Raw genomic sequence first — 15,063 nt, forward strand, 5'->3', positions numbered from 1 at the left:
GATTTCTCCATCGAATCTGAATGAGATCCTTGCCAGGTAGAGTAATCTTGGTTGTAGGTTCTTCCCTTTCATCACTTTAAGTATATCATGCCACTCCCTTCTGGCTTGTAGAGTTTCTGCTGAGAAACCAGCTGTTAACCTTATGGGAGTTCCCTTGTATGTTATTTGTTATTTTTCCCTTGTTGCTTTCAATAATTTTTCTTTGTCTTTAATTTTTGCCAGTTTGATTTCTATGTGTCTTAGCATGTTTCTCCTTGGGTTTAACCTGTATGGGACTCTCTGCACTTCCTGGACTTGGGTGGCTATTTGCTTTCACATGTTAGGGAAGTTTTCAACTATAATCTCTTCAAATATTTTCTCGGGTCCTTTCTCTCTCTCTTCTCCTTCTGGGACCCCTATAATGTGAATATTGTTGCATTTAATGTTGTCCCAGAGGTCTCTTAGGCTGCCTTCATTTCTTTTCATTCTTTTTTCTTTATTCTGTTCCACAGTAGTGAATTCCACCATTCTGTCTTCCAGGTCACTTATCCATTCTTCTGCCTCAGTTATTCTGCTATTGATTCCTTCTAGTGTATTTTTCATTTCAGTTATTGTGTTGTTCATCTTTGTTTGTTTGTTGTTTAATTCTTCTACATCTTTGTTAAACATTTCTTGCATGTTCTCCATCTTTGCCTGCATTCTTTTTCCGAGGTCCTGGATCATCTTCACTATTATTATTCTGAATTCGTTTTCTGGAAGGTTGCCTATCTCCACTTCATTTAGTTGTTTTTCTGGGGTTTTATCTTGTTCCTTCATCTGGTACAAAGCCCTGTGCCTTTTCATCTTGTCTTTCTGTGAATGTGGTTTTTGTTCCACAGGCTGCAGGATTGTAATTCTTCTTCTCACATTTTCACTATTACCAGTAGCGCTGTATGAAGATCCTTGCACATGCATATTTGTGTCCATGTGTAAGTATGTCCTAAAAGTAAATTGCTGGGTATGCACTTTTCCATTTTGATAGATACTGCCAAACTGCCTTTTAAAAAGGCTTCATTAGGGCTTCCCTGGTGGCGCAGTGGTTGAGAATCTGCCTGCCAGTGCAGGGGGCACAGGTTCGAGCCCTGGTCTGGGAAGATCCCATATGCCAACGGAGCAACTAGGCCCATGAGCCACAACTACTGAGCCTGTGCGTCTGGAGCCTGTGCTCCCAACAAGAGAGGCCGCGATAGTGAGAGGTCCACGCACCGCGATGAAGAGTGGCCCCCACTTGCCGCAACTAGAGAAAGCCCTTGTACAGAAACGAAGACCCAACACCGCCAAAAATAAAAAATAAATAATTTTTTTTTAAAAAAGGCTTCATTAACATTTTTTCTTTAAATACATTAAACCCATATTAAACAAAATGGTATTTCCTAGTTAAATCAGAATGAACTACCGCAAACTCTATAAACAATTATGTTCATGTTGCTTTTATCTTTCGTATGAAATTCTAGAGTATGCAGCTGCCTTATTAAGGGTTTCTTTCCAATTGTCCCAGATGCCCAGCAAACAAATCCAGAGAGTTTGTGAACTAGTTCTGGGCGTTCCACATGTGACTGTGGTTTTCACAGCCCCACAAATCACTGTTGAAAGACTAAGCCTGCAGCGTCCACTACAGTACTGGACCCTGTGATGTTCCTCAGGGCATGGATCCTTGTGCTGATTTTTGTGGGGGACCCTGAATCTCTGAGGAACTCTTGCTCTGGCTCCTCAGGGGAACCAGTTGCCTCAGGAGCAGCAGGTTAGTAGGGCTGGTTTCAGGGTCCATCACCCCATGCACACAGACCCCGTGTCACTTTCTCTCCTTGGAGGTGTTGGGATCCCTTCAGGTGTCTGGCACATTTCCTCTTAAACTCCCAAACACAAAAGGAGGTGACTATATGTCTTAATCACAGATGTGGGAACTATTGCCCATCCAAGGAAGACTATCTAGGTGAACTCAATGGCCCCACCCCTTTACTGCAGAGATAATGACTCAAAGGTAATTTTCTCAAACTTCTCTGTTGTAAGAGAACGGGGGAAAGCCCTACAGAAATATAATATCCAGCAGAGCACTCCATATGTATCTAAAACTAATTGCCTAAGAGTAGCTATATTAGTTTGCTAGGGCTGCCATAACAAAGTACCACAGACTGGGTGGCTTAAACAACAGAAATTAAATTTTTCACCATTCTGGAGGCTAGAAGTCCAGGAAAAAGGTGTCAGCAGGTTTGGTTTCTCCTGAGGCCTCTCTCCTTGGCTTGCACAGCCGCCTCTCTGGTCCTCGCGTGGCTTTTTCTCTATGTGAGCTCATCCCTGGTATCTTCTTGTGGGTCCAAATTTCCTCTTAAAAGGACACAGGTCAGATTGCATTAGAACCCACACTAACAGCCTCATTTTAACTTAATCACTTCTTTAAAGGCCCTATCTCCAAATAAGTCACATTGCAAGGTAATGGGGGTTAGGACCATGCTATATAACAATGGGTTATTTCAGCTCATATCAGTAGCTGCTATATGTGATTTTATATAGTTATCCTAGTTGACTGGGTGGCAGTGGCCTTCACTAAAAGCAGGTACTTAAGGCACAGATGATTGATGCAGGCTGATGTATTATTGAGCCTGTTAAAGGGAATCCACAAGAGGATCTGTTTTCCTTGTAAACACTTTTTCTGTAGAACCCCACTAGACATTTCAAAGGCCAATGAAACAGGAGTGCAAATGTCTGCTTGGCTTACAAACTGATTCTGACTCTGCATCCCACTCCTCAGCCCCCAATACTTGCGTATTTTCTGTGGGAACTAGAAATATTAACAACTATTTACTACAATAGTGAGCACAGGGAATCCAAAAGTGCATGCCCTCCAGGAGTTCAGTCTAATGGGAGAAACAGAAGAGCCATATACACACCTAAATATACATCAATCCTAGCTCTACGGCCAAATACTATTAGGCTTTGGAAGAGAGACAATGTAGTTTTGCCTGGGTTTAGGGAAGAAATCATACTTGAGACTTGATGATGAAGAATTTCTCAAGGTAAAGAGCAGGTAGAATGAGGAGACTTTTAAAATATAGCAGCACTGTAATGATACAGTAAAAAACAGGAAACAAACTTAATGTCCATCAACAGACAATGGAAATAATCATATTTTCACATGCAAAATATCACTCAACAGTTAAAATTACTGAACCAGAGCTATAAATATTAACTTGGATAAATCATAACGCTGAGCCAAAAAAATAGAAGGAAAAAAGAAAAGCACTTTACAAACGAATACAAACAGCACGCCGTACCATGGGAGGCTGTGGAGCACGGTGACCGGGTGTGTGGCTAGAATCCCACGGCCTGGTGTCACATCCTGGCACTGCCACTTGTTATCCTGAGCAAGTTGCATCTCCTTTCAGCTTTCTCACCTGTAAATTGGGGATCATAATAGGACTTACAGGCAGGGGTACTGTGAGGATTTATGGAAGTAAAACAAGTAAAGCACGGAGAACAATGCCTGCCACCCAATAAATGTTAACTATTGTTGCAATGGTATAAAGTTTTAGAAGGAGTATAATGTTTTGTTGAGTGATACATATACCGAAGTTTAAAAACATACAGGAAAACAACAGTTAACAAATTTAGAATAGTGGTTACCTCTGTAGGATAGGGAAGTTTAAGAGATTAAGGAAGAGAAGGAGAGTGCTTCAACTACATTTGTAATACTATGTTTCTTTTTACTTTATTATTTTTATTTTTTGACCCCTCCTCGAGGCATGTGGGATCTTAGTTCCCTGAGATCCAACCTGCTGCCCCTGAAGTGGAAGCACGGGGTCTTAACTACTGGACTGCCAGGGACATCCTTGTAATACTTTATTTCTTAAGCTGGGTGGTAACCATATGTTTTTCTTAGATTGGTATGTGTGTATGAAATATGTCATATTAAAAATAAAAAATTTTTTTAAAGATCAAATGAGATGAGGGTGGGATTGTATTCCTATAGACTCCAAAGATTTTTCCCTGATTAGTTTTGTGTGATTTGGGTTTAGAGGCACAGAGAATCCGGAAGAAAAGATCCTGCAGCCACCCAAACTGTCTGGCTCCTTCCCATCATTCAGATCTTGGTTCAAATATCCCTTCCTGAGGGAATCCTTCTTAACACCCATTTCAGATCAGCGCACCCCTATCCACTCTCTAACAAACGGCACTATTTTATTGAATAGGCTTATCCCTCTGGGCTGTTTTAGTAAGTTCCCCATTGGAATGCTCTGTCTTAGTCAATACTATATTTCTAAAGCCATTTTATTTTTATTTTTTAAATTAATTTATTTATGGCTGCGTTGGGTCTTCGTCGCTGCGCACGGGCTTTCTGTAGTTGCGGCGAGCGGGGGCTAACCTTCGTTGCAGTGCGCGGGCTTCTCATTACGGTGCCTTCTCTTGCTGCGGAGCATGGGCTCTAGGCGTGCGGGCTTCAGTAGCTGTGGCATACGGACTCAGTAGTTGTGGCTCGTGGCCTCCAGAGCGCAGGCTCAGTAGTTGTGGCGCACGGGCTTAGTTGCTCCGCGGCATGTGGGATCTTCCTGGACTGGAACCCATGTCCGCTGCATTGGCAGGCGGACTCTTAACCACGGCACCACCAGGGAAGTCCTAAAGCCATTTTAAATCCTCAATTATTTTTTTTGTTTTGGATGGCTGGATGAATAAGGGACTGAATGAATGGAGTCCATTCCTTCATCCTCAGGACGCCTCTTTTGAGCCAGACTGGAGGGCAGAGGTAGAATGAGGAAAGCCTGAAGAGAAGAGCGAAGACTGGAGTGGGCTGAGGAGGGAGCGGAATGAAGATCTGGAGCAGAGAAATGAGGGAGATCTCTGAGGGTGAGGAGCCTGCGGTGAAGGTGAACGGAGGGGCACACCCCTGGCAGACGGCGGCGGAGGCGGGGGCCTCCAGTGCGGGGGCGGGGCCTGGAGGGAGGGAGGCGGGGCGGGAGCCTGCGGGGCGGGGGCCTGCGGGCGGGCGGGTCCCGAAGAGAGGCGGAGCTTATGAGCAGAGAGCTGGGAGCGGTGCTCTGCGGCTGCGGCGGCGGCGGCGGCGGCGGCGGCGGAAGATGGCTGCAACTGAGGCTGCGGACCCTTTGCTGATGCTCGGAGTCGGGCTGATCGGTGAGGAGGAATGCGCCCTGCCCCGCAGGCCCGCACCCAGTTCTGACTTCGCCTGGGCCCGGGACTGCCCCTGCTCCCGCGGTCCCCGGCACCGCCCGCGGTGGGGAGGGCGCGGCCCCCTCCATGTTGGGCCTGGGCTAGGGGCTGCAGGGCCCGGCCTACTCGGCGCAGGGCCCCGGCCTGCCGCCCTGGGCCCGGGCGCCCGCGGCCTTGTGTGGGGCCTGCCGGGCCGGGAGGCGGGGCCGGGTACCCTGGAGTCCTCCTAGGCTCTGGGAGGGAGCTCCTCCTGGACGCCCCGGGCTACAGAGGAGCCCGGACGTGGAGGTGACCGAGCCGCGTAGGCGAGTCGCCGGTCATGCAGAGAGGAGCTTGCAGGCCGCGCGTTTGTGAGGCTGCAGGGCCGGGGTCCCTCCGAACGAGGGAGAGCCACGCGTGACTGCCAGCCCGGCGCCCGTCTGGCCCCGGTCATGTGATCGAGCGATTCCAGACGCGGTGGCCAACTGCCAGCCCGGGGTGCTGCACGTTATGCATGGATTGTTTCCCGTTTGACTCTCACCTCGGCTCCAGGGGATCTGGGTAATGTTTGATGCCCACTTTACGCAGCAGGTGGCGGCCCAGGGTGTCATTTGTGCAAGAACGCACATTAGGAAGTGGCAGACCCAGGATGGGGGACCCTTGCAGTCTAGCCCCAGAACCCCAACTCATACCAGTGGAGAACTGCATCCTAAGGCAGAGGTCGTGCATATGACACAGGTGTCTACATAATCACAGTGGGTGGAATCCCAGTTCGTTCTGAGGAATTAATGGATATGGAAGTGCGTTGGGATCTTTGGGCAGTCTGGAGTGTGTGCCTGAACCTGGTGCAGAGTTTTTGAAGCAACCATTCATCCAACAGCGACAGTGAGCGCGGGGTTGCTTGAATGAACTTCTGTCGGTTCCCTGAGTGCCATTGTTCTTTGAAAAAGTATTCTGAGATTTTTATATACCCCTAAACCCTAGTACACAAGCACGTTGCTTAGATCTAGCAAAACTGGCGGAAATGCGGCGAAATGTTGCTGATTATTTTCACTGTATCAAAGGAGTGCGTTTATCTGGGAACGGCTTCCTGTGCTCATCTCTAATGTGATTTTTTAAAACTGTTTCAAAGCAAAACCAAAGTACCTCAGGCATCTTAGTCCTTCTTGAAGGTATCTCGGAATTAAGGCTGAATTAAACTCTGACTTTATCTGGTAACAGCAAAGAAAAAGATGGCTTACCGTATTTTCAATTCAGTTTTTTTTTTATTTTTCATGTCGACATGAATTTAAAAGGCATTTGCTTAAAAATAAGTGGGGGGGAGCTCCTTACCCTTATGAACCGAGGAGTGCCAGGTGTTGATAACTGCTGAAGCTGTGGGATGGAGGCTCATTTTATCATTCTACTTTTTTTAATACTTGCTATTTTCCATAATAAAAGGGTTTGTTTTTAAGTCTATAGATCAAAAACTGGATTTTTACTACTATATGTTCAGTTACTGTTTCTCAAACGTTTAGGCTATTTTTGCCTGGAGTAATTATTAGCAAATTGTTCCTATTTTGTTACTGAGGTGTTGACTTTGGTGAAACTACATATATGACTGTTTAACCATTATTATTAAAATTTTAAGTATAGAATGCATACTGTCAGTACATAGCATATGACAGAGATTTCACCATTTTCTTAATTTCCAGTTTTCAACAAACCCATCCATTCTATGTATTTATTAATGATCCTTCCAACTAGATTAAAAGGTAAAGTGTGGGAGGAGATAGGGAAGACCCCTAGCAAACCTCTAAGGCTACATTTTCATTCATGATTTGTTAGAAAAGCTTTTTACTCAGGTGGCCTAAAATTCAAGATCAGGAGAGCTAGCTAATGTAACCAGGAGAGGTAGGTGAGAATTGAGGGTTCTCACGTGCTCTGGGTTGCTTTGTAAAATGGGGTGTTAAAACTGATTCCACGAAGTGCTTCTGAGTAACCAATCAATTCACTTCCTTGCCGCTGTTTGACATTCTCACAGTGACCATCTTTCCACCGTAGAAAAGGACACAAATGGAGAAGTTCTGTGGGTGTGGTGTTATCCTTCCACGACAGCTACTTTAAGGAACCTACTGCTGAGAAAATGCTGCCTTACAGAGGAAAACAAACTTCTCCATCCCTTCGTCTTTGGTCAGTACAGAAGAACATGGTTTTATATCACAACAGTTGAAGTTCCAGATTCTTCCGTTTTGAAAAAGGTATGACTGTATGAGGGTCAAAAAACAAAAAATATTTCAAGTGATGTAAGATTCCAATAACCCTTAGCTTTAGACTTCATCATTCACAATACGCTTTGGAAAAATATTAAATATATGACTTTAATTGGGAATGTTCTCTTTCACATTTCACTCTCATTCATTGTATTTATTGGTGTATATTATTTGACTGACCTGGGGTTGGTAAAGCGAAGCCTTTCCCAGGTTATACTTGGATGGAGTAGAAATGTAGACGTATTTTCAAAGCCTGGACTCTGATTAAAAGTGGGAAGAAGTATTTTTCCATAACTAAAAACTATTTTAAAGGTTATAATTATCCTAGTTAAGAAAACCTTTTCATTTGTTTATGGATGATAAGGATATGTTAAGAATAGAAAGGATAATTGAGGAAATTCATGTGTTCTGTAGACTTTGTGTGTGTGTGTCATTTCATATGAATGCCATCAGGTGACAGACTAAAAACCAGTAAGTATGTGGTCGTTGTGCACTTTCCTAGTCCCACAGAGCCAGTGGCTTTTTCAGAGGAAAGAATATTGGAAAAAAAAAAAAAAAAGAATATTGGAAAGAAGTGGCTGAGCTCCTGGTCGGTTTCTGGGTGGGGACTTCTTTTACAATTTCAGGGCTGATTTTATAGTCAATCACCAGACAGTATGCAGCATGTCCAGTTTAAATGTAAGGAATTACGTTTAAAATAACAGGAAGGCAACAATTTAGAAACTGTAAGAGGTTTAAGATAAAACAGAGATTAGTAATTAGAAAATGTAAATTGCAGAAAGATACTCATTATGGGAATAATAGGTATATGATTATCAGAAATTTATACGTATAATAATAGAGGCATATAAATAAATGAAGGTTATTATAACAATGCCCTTTAGCCTATATAGCATTTTACAGAGAATTGACTATTTTGGGAACTGTATGATTTTTACTGTATGAATTTTACTGAAACATATTTTTGTTGTTTTCCATCCTTCTATTTCATTAGTGGAAAACAGTCACTATGTGGTAGGTCTGATACGGCATTCTCAGTTCTGCTTTGTTGAGGGTAGGGGGGCTTAAATAAAAAGTCACATTTCTGATATTTTTGAAATATTTTTATGTTTTTGAGGAAATAACTCTAAAAAATTAAATATATATGTATATATAATTTTTTTTATGTGTGTATATATACGTAGAAGTATAAAGAGGCAAGTGAGGACTTGGTACATTTTGGTCTTTTCTTTTTAATGCTGGTATGTCTTATATAAGAGGCTTGTTAGGATATAGTAATAAAGATTTATTCTATTAAAGTGTCTTTAAAGAGTGTACTTTTGTTTGTTTGTTTTGGACAGGTGACTCATTTTTCTATTGTTCTGACCGCCAAAGATTTTAATCCAGAGAAATATGCCGCCTTCACTAGGATATTGTGTAGGTCTGTATGAAAACTGTATTAAATGCTAATATACAAAAATGAAGATCTTACTCAATAGTAATACAGCAGATTTCTACACTGAGGAAGCATATTTCAGCCTTCTGTTTCCCCAACTTAACCTTTACTGGCCCTACAAACACTGTTTTATCAAGAGGAACTTTGTCTTCTGCTTCCATGGTACTGCTCCTCTTATTAGGGAAGATGGTAGAGGGGAGGAGAAGAGGCAGTTTGCACAACTATTGTAATTTCTGGGTACTTTGAGTCACTTGCCACTTTTGGTCTGTTACTTCTGCTCATTTCCAATCTGGAACTTTCCTTAGGATGCAAGTGGTAAGCTCGTTCATTTGTGGCAAGGTCTGTGTGTGGGAGTCATTTGGGGAAAGTTTAATGGGCATTTTGAATTATGCTAAAGCACAGGAAAATATTTCTTAGCTGGAATGCTGAGGAGCTGAGAAACTGATTTTTTGGTTAATCGTTAAACTGAAGGATAGACGCCTTCAGTTTCATCCCAGCCGTTGAAAAAATTTAACTAAAATATACAGTCTGCTTTTTTGCCTTGATAAGTATATCTGGTGGAATTAATGAAATCCGTCTTATATGTTAGGGATATTGGCTTTTTCTTTAATCAAGACTTTTTCAGGGTTTGGGGTTTTGTTTTTTTTCTAATATTGTTACTAGATAGAATTATAATTCTCAGTGTTATGTATTACTCTCAGCCCTCAGGTTTATGCCCAATAAGTAGGTTTTTTTTGGGGGGGGTGGATAAGGGGAGTTGTTTCTGTTTTTCTCACCATAAGTCTGATATATGGTTGTCTTATTTGCAATTTCTGTGTATGACCACGTGCACATGCACGCATGGGTGCACACACAGCGCAAGAATACAATCTTATCACCTAAGTGTTTCGGTTAGGTTGTATTTTGATAAAATGAAGTTTTATTGTTTTTGCAGTCAGCTGTGATAAGAAAGGCTTCTTGCTTTCAGTGAGATAAATTCCAGGTGTATGGCTCGCTATGGAATATAAACAGTTTTCTGCAAATGCGGCACTGACACAAAGGGAGATTATTATTGTTAGAAGGGGCTCCATCCAGAAGCCGTGAACTAAAAACACTGCAAAGTTGTTTTTGAACAAACGTTGGACTCCCATTTCATTTGATTGAGTCAGGGTTAGGTTACTCAACTGAATTCACTGGGAAATGTTCTGGGGCCCAGAAGGCGAGGTTGCTTTAGACCCCACTTCCTGCCCAGGAGGAAGCCCAGAGGGTGTCTCCGCTGTGCAGAGCTGTGGCTTTGTCACATTCCGGATTCTCTTCTCTGTCACAGTTACAAGAGAAATGAGGGCCCAAGCTATTGCCAGCCACCCACTCTGACCCCACCCCTTACCGCACTTGAGTGCTTGCCCTAGCGCCTGTCCGCGCTCACGTGCTCATGTGCACACACACTCACTCTCCCCGTGTGCACGTGTGCCTGTTCACACACACAGAGACAAGCACTTTTTTTTTTCACTTTCCCTTTATTTTCTATTTCACTTTTATTGAGGTATAGTTGATTTACAAAGTTGTATTAGTTAGACTCACACTTTTTTTTGTTTTTTGTTTCTTTTGCGGTACGCGGGCCTCTCACTGTTGTGGCCTCTCCTGTTGCGGAGCACAGGCTCCGGACGCGCAGGCTCAGCGGCCATGGCTCATGGGCCCAGCCACTCCGCGGCATGTGGGATCCTCCCAGACCGGGGCACAAACCCGTGTCCCCTGCATCGGCAGGCGGACTCTCAACCACTGCGCCACTAGGGAAGCCCTAGACTCACACTTTTTGATGGTGGTGAGGTGCTCCCTCCCGTTTCTGGTGAGAGGTGCCCTCCACAGTACGCTGCTCACGTGGCCATGGAAACCCGCATGGAGGGGTTCATTCCCCCTGTGGGATCTGGGTCCAGATCCATGACCCCTTTCTATAATTTTAAATTTTAAAAAATAAATTTTATTTTATTTAAAAAAATTTAATAATTTGAATGGTGTTTTTTGGTTTCCTGCTTTGTTTTGGTGGTGGTAATGTAAGCACATCGTAAAAAGAAATGCAAATAATGCCGAAGAGTATACAGTGAACCCTAAGTCCCTTCCTTCCCCTCTTCCCCATCTCTAATTCTACCTACTGACTCCCCACCCCAAGGCAGCTCCTGGGCTTCCCTTCTCTATATCTTACTGGAGATATTTTCTTCATATATAAGCATGTATATGGGGTTGACTGTTCTATATATATGATAGTTTACAATATTCATTGTTCTTTGCCTTTTTTCCCCAATTTATGCATTGAAATAATTTTAAAACACTGATGACTGACAAAATTTAGTAAGCAGTTAAATCACATGCTTTTTTCACTTAGTCTACAGTAAATATAGTTTCCAAGTGATCTTTCTTAAACAATTATTTTATTTTCGTCCCAATTTTCTATCCCTTCAGCTACTAAAATGCCCAAGTAGACCCAGTCCTGCCTCTCCAGAAGAATTTACATTTACTTACTTATAGGAAGATATTTCAGGGGAAAGGGCTGATTTCACATGTAAGCTATAAATGTAGCCAGTTTCCTGTCAGCATTTTCTGGAAGTTTTAACTTGATGAATGTGTCTAGTGTGCATTTATCACCAGAAACTTAAAGGAGTTTGATTTCTTAATTATCTAAATACAGCTACCTCTGAGAACTCTGATAATAAATATAGGTTCTACACCTAATTACTGCTTTCTTTGTGAACCATGCATAAAACTCCTTTCTTGTCAGAGGATATCCAGCAATAAAACAGTTGTTATGACTAACGAAAACAGTTGTGAATGTAAGACATAAAAAGAGATAAGGATACAATGTTCTTGAGAACAGCAGGGCCTCAGAAAGTCCATAGTTCATTCTCCTGCCTAAGTGGACCACAGCAGGCCTCCCCAGATGGAACAAGAGAGCTGACTTCACAGAATTGTTGAAGGTTGTTCAAGTGGTTGTTTTGTTTTTCTAATAGATTTTCTAATTAAATTTATAGAAGTAACCACATCATGAAAAGATTCAGGCATTCAGAGGTGTATTAGCAAGTTGGCTTAGATTCTTTAGAACGTACCCATACCTGGCCTCGGTGCGTTTCTCCAGGTGGTTCATGCTAACTAGTAGCACACTTGCTTTTTGTCCTTTCTCACAGAATGTACCTAAAACATGGGAGCCCAGTTAAGATGATGGAGAGTTACATCGCGGTTCTCACAAAGGGGATATGCCAGAGTGAAGAAAATGGCTCTTTCCTTAGCAAGGATTTTGATGCCCGAAAGGCATACCTTGCAGGCTCCATCAAAGGTAATAAATAAATAAATAAATAAATAAAAAGAAGCAAAAAAGAAACAAAAACCCATCCCAGATGAGTCCATCCCAGCAACACCAAAATCCCCAAGCCAAGGACAATCTGTCATTAGACTCTGTTATTTCATCTTTCCATATATTTTCATCTACATGATATTTGTTTCCTATGCAGGAGGGTAGTTCAACTTCTACATTTCCTTATGTGGCTAGAACTCTGTCAGGAAAGCAGACTTCTGCGGTGTTTCTTTCCATATGATTGCAGCTGTTAAGACAGAAATGTACTTTCACCAGTGAGCTAAAGTTCACGGGTCAAGGTCTCCACTGACTTCCATCATTTTCCTTTCCTTAGATCTTAGCAGTGACCTGTTCCACCTGGGGAGCTCAAGCCCCTGCCCCACAGTTCCCATTCTAACTCCCCATCCCTCTCTCCTCGCTGGAAAGTCCAGCCTAGGGCTAAACCGGGACATCAGGTCCTTAAAAGGGAGGAGAGGAGAACTCCTAGGGCAATGCTGGCCTTCTTTCTCATCCTCCCACAGCACCTGTCTTCACTCTTTTTTTGACCGTGTTGGATCTTCACTGCTGCGCGGGCTTTTCTCTAGTTGCGGCGAGCGGGGGCTACTCTTTGTTGCGGTGCGCAGGCTTCTCGTTGCAGTGGCTTCTCTTGTTGCGGAGCATGGGCTGTAGGCACGCGGGCTTCAGTAGTTGTGGCTCGCGGGCTCTAGAGCACAGGCTCAGTAGTTGTGGCTCATGGGCTTAGTTGCTCTGCGGCATGTGGGATCTTCCCAGACCAGGGATCGAACCTGTGTCCCCTGCATTGGCAGGCAGATTCTTACCCACTGCGCCACCAGGGAAGCCCTGTCTCCACTTTTGATCCTACTGTTTTATACCGTTTCTAAGCATCCCTGTTGAGGTGTTAGGTGTTTGTCCAACTGTCTCACAAGGACTTATGCAATGATGTGTATGTGGGTTTGGGGGGGGTCAGTGAACATTTTTTAAAATTTAAGTTTGCACGACACTGAGGATGGTGGTTCCCTTCATATAATTCCACTTTCTTGTGAGCCTGGCTTCATCTGTGCATCCAGCATACCGTCCCTTGAGGGAGCAGGTGTAGCTACTGTAACGCCCATCCTGGGGAGCAGATGTATGAATTGATATGCCCATCCACCAAATAAGGTGCTTCTGTACTTATAACATTTACCTAAATTCATTCTGTGTTGAAAATAATTTTGCATTCATACAAGAATAATTTCCAGTAAAAACTTGATTTCCTTGTATAATGTTTAATGCAGTAACATAATTATTTTTGTTTTAAGACATTGTATCTCAGTTTGGAATGGAAACTGTTATCTTACACACAGCACTGATGCTAAAGAAAAGAATTGTCGTCTATCACCCTAAAATAGAAGCTGTTCAGGAGTTTACCAGGTATGGTCTCTTATCATTAAAAAGTGTAACCTTTTTTTTTTTTTTTTTTTTTGTGGTACGCGGGCCTCTCACTGTTGTGGCCTCTCCTGTTGCGGAGCACAGGCTCCGGACACGCAGGCTCAGCGGCTATGGGTCACGGGGCCTAGCCGCTCCGCGGCATGTGGGATCTTCCCAGACCGGGGCACGAACCTGTGTCCCCTGCATCGGCAGGTGGACTCTCAACCACTGCGCCACCAGGGAAGCCCAAAAAGTGTAAACTTTGTTGGCAGCCACTTTGGGGCCCTCTGTGTCACTGTGTACCCTGTTCTTTGCACGCTGGTATAAACAGGCTGAGTTAGGTTGGGGGTGAAATACCATTTTGGTGTAATGTTTTAGTTTAGATTGAGTAGTTCAAGGTTACTGAATTTGAACAGATTCTTCTTTAAATTTTGAAATATGAATATTTTGGAGCGGGGAGTTTGCAAACTTTCCCTTGCCAGAGAGTAAATATCTTAGGCTTGTAGCCATACGCTGTCTGTCCCGACTACTTAACTGCCACAGGTTGCATGAAAGCAGCCATGGACAGTACATACGTAAATGAATGAGCTCGGCTATGTTCCAGTAAAATCTTATGTGCAAAGACGGGCAGCCGACCCATGGGCCATAGTTGCCTGACCCCTGTTTTAGGTAAGTTGTTTCTTCCATTCAATTTTATTACAGACTGTATTATTTATATAATAAATATAGTTTGTTTTGTTTTCCTTGCCAAATCGAACTTAGATTCTTCTTTAAAAGCAGGGGAACTAGTATTTATGCTGTTTACCGTATGCCAGGCATTGTATAAGTCACCTTAAATTATTAACTTTACTCATGACAAGAACCCTGAGAGGAAGTGTTACTGCCCTGTTTATAGATGAGAAGATGGAGGCTAAGTGTTAGATATTGAGAAGAAGAAAGACTTGCTAGTCAGAAGGACCTGGGTTAAAGTCCTGAGAGGCAACTTTTTAGCCTTGTGACCATATAAAGTGTACGTAATGTTTCTATGCCTCAGTTTCTTTATCTGTAAAATGAAGATGATAACACCTGCCTCGTTAGCTTGGTTTCAGGATGGGAAATAATTTGTGTATCGTGCTCAGCATGTACCTTGTCCATGGTGGGCACTCTAGAGACGATCATTGTTATTACGATTGTGATTGCCTTAGATCTTAGGTAACAGGACCAGAGTTTTTGCCCGGCTCTGACTCCCAAACCTTGTATTTTTCCACCCAATTACCCTTTTCCTCTCCATTTATGCTTCTGAAACTGGAGTGTCCACAGCTTCTGAGATACGTAGCAGGCCACCAGGGGGTTCACAAAACCACAGATAAATTCGGCCCATACTTCTTCCTGAATGAAGTAGCTGTTTTATTGGAAGTTTCTTTAAGAAAACTTATTTTTGTATAAAAACAAACACAAAGTAGTTTGCAAGTTTGGCTGGAATTTTAACTATGAAATGCGAGACTTCAAAA

At 43.0% G+C, this 15,063-nt stretch overlaps 1 protein-coding gene across 5 annotated transcripts in view; it reads left to right on the forward strand.

The window, feature by feature from the left end:
* Positions 1-15,063, forward strand: part of DENND10 (DENN domain containing 10) — a 39,372-nt gene that overhangs the window by 16,031 nt on the left and 8,278 nt on the right. For 2 of the 5 annotated variants that reach the window (XM_060125849.1, XM_060125850.1), the window contains exons 1-5: positions 5,019-5,142; positions 7,201-7,397; positions 8,750-8,829; positions 12,000-12,148; positions 13,465-13,576. In XM_060125849.1, the coding sequence (XP_059981832.1) occupies positions 5,088-5,142; positions 7,201-7,397; positions 8,750-8,829; positions 12,000-12,148; positions 13,465-13,576 (593 nt within the window). In that variant the 5' untranslated portion in view covers positions 5,019-5,087. Of the gene's footprint in view, positions 1-4,723; positions 4,858-5,014; positions 5,143-7,180; positions 7,398-8,749; positions 8,830-11,999; positions 12,149-13,464; positions 13,577-15,063 lie in introns of those variants that run through there. The other 3 variants (XM_060125851.1, XM_060125854.1, XM_060125852.1) reach the window with 3 other exon arrangements.

The sequence above is a fragment of the Lagenorhynchus albirostris genome, chromosome 16, assembly GCF_949774975.1.
Source record: "Lagenorhynchus albirostris chromosome 16, mLagAlb1.1, whole genome shotgun sequence".
Lineage (NCBI taxonomy): Eukaryota > Metazoa > Chordata > Mammalia > Artiodactyla > Delphinidae > Lagenorhynchus > Lagenorhynchus albirostris.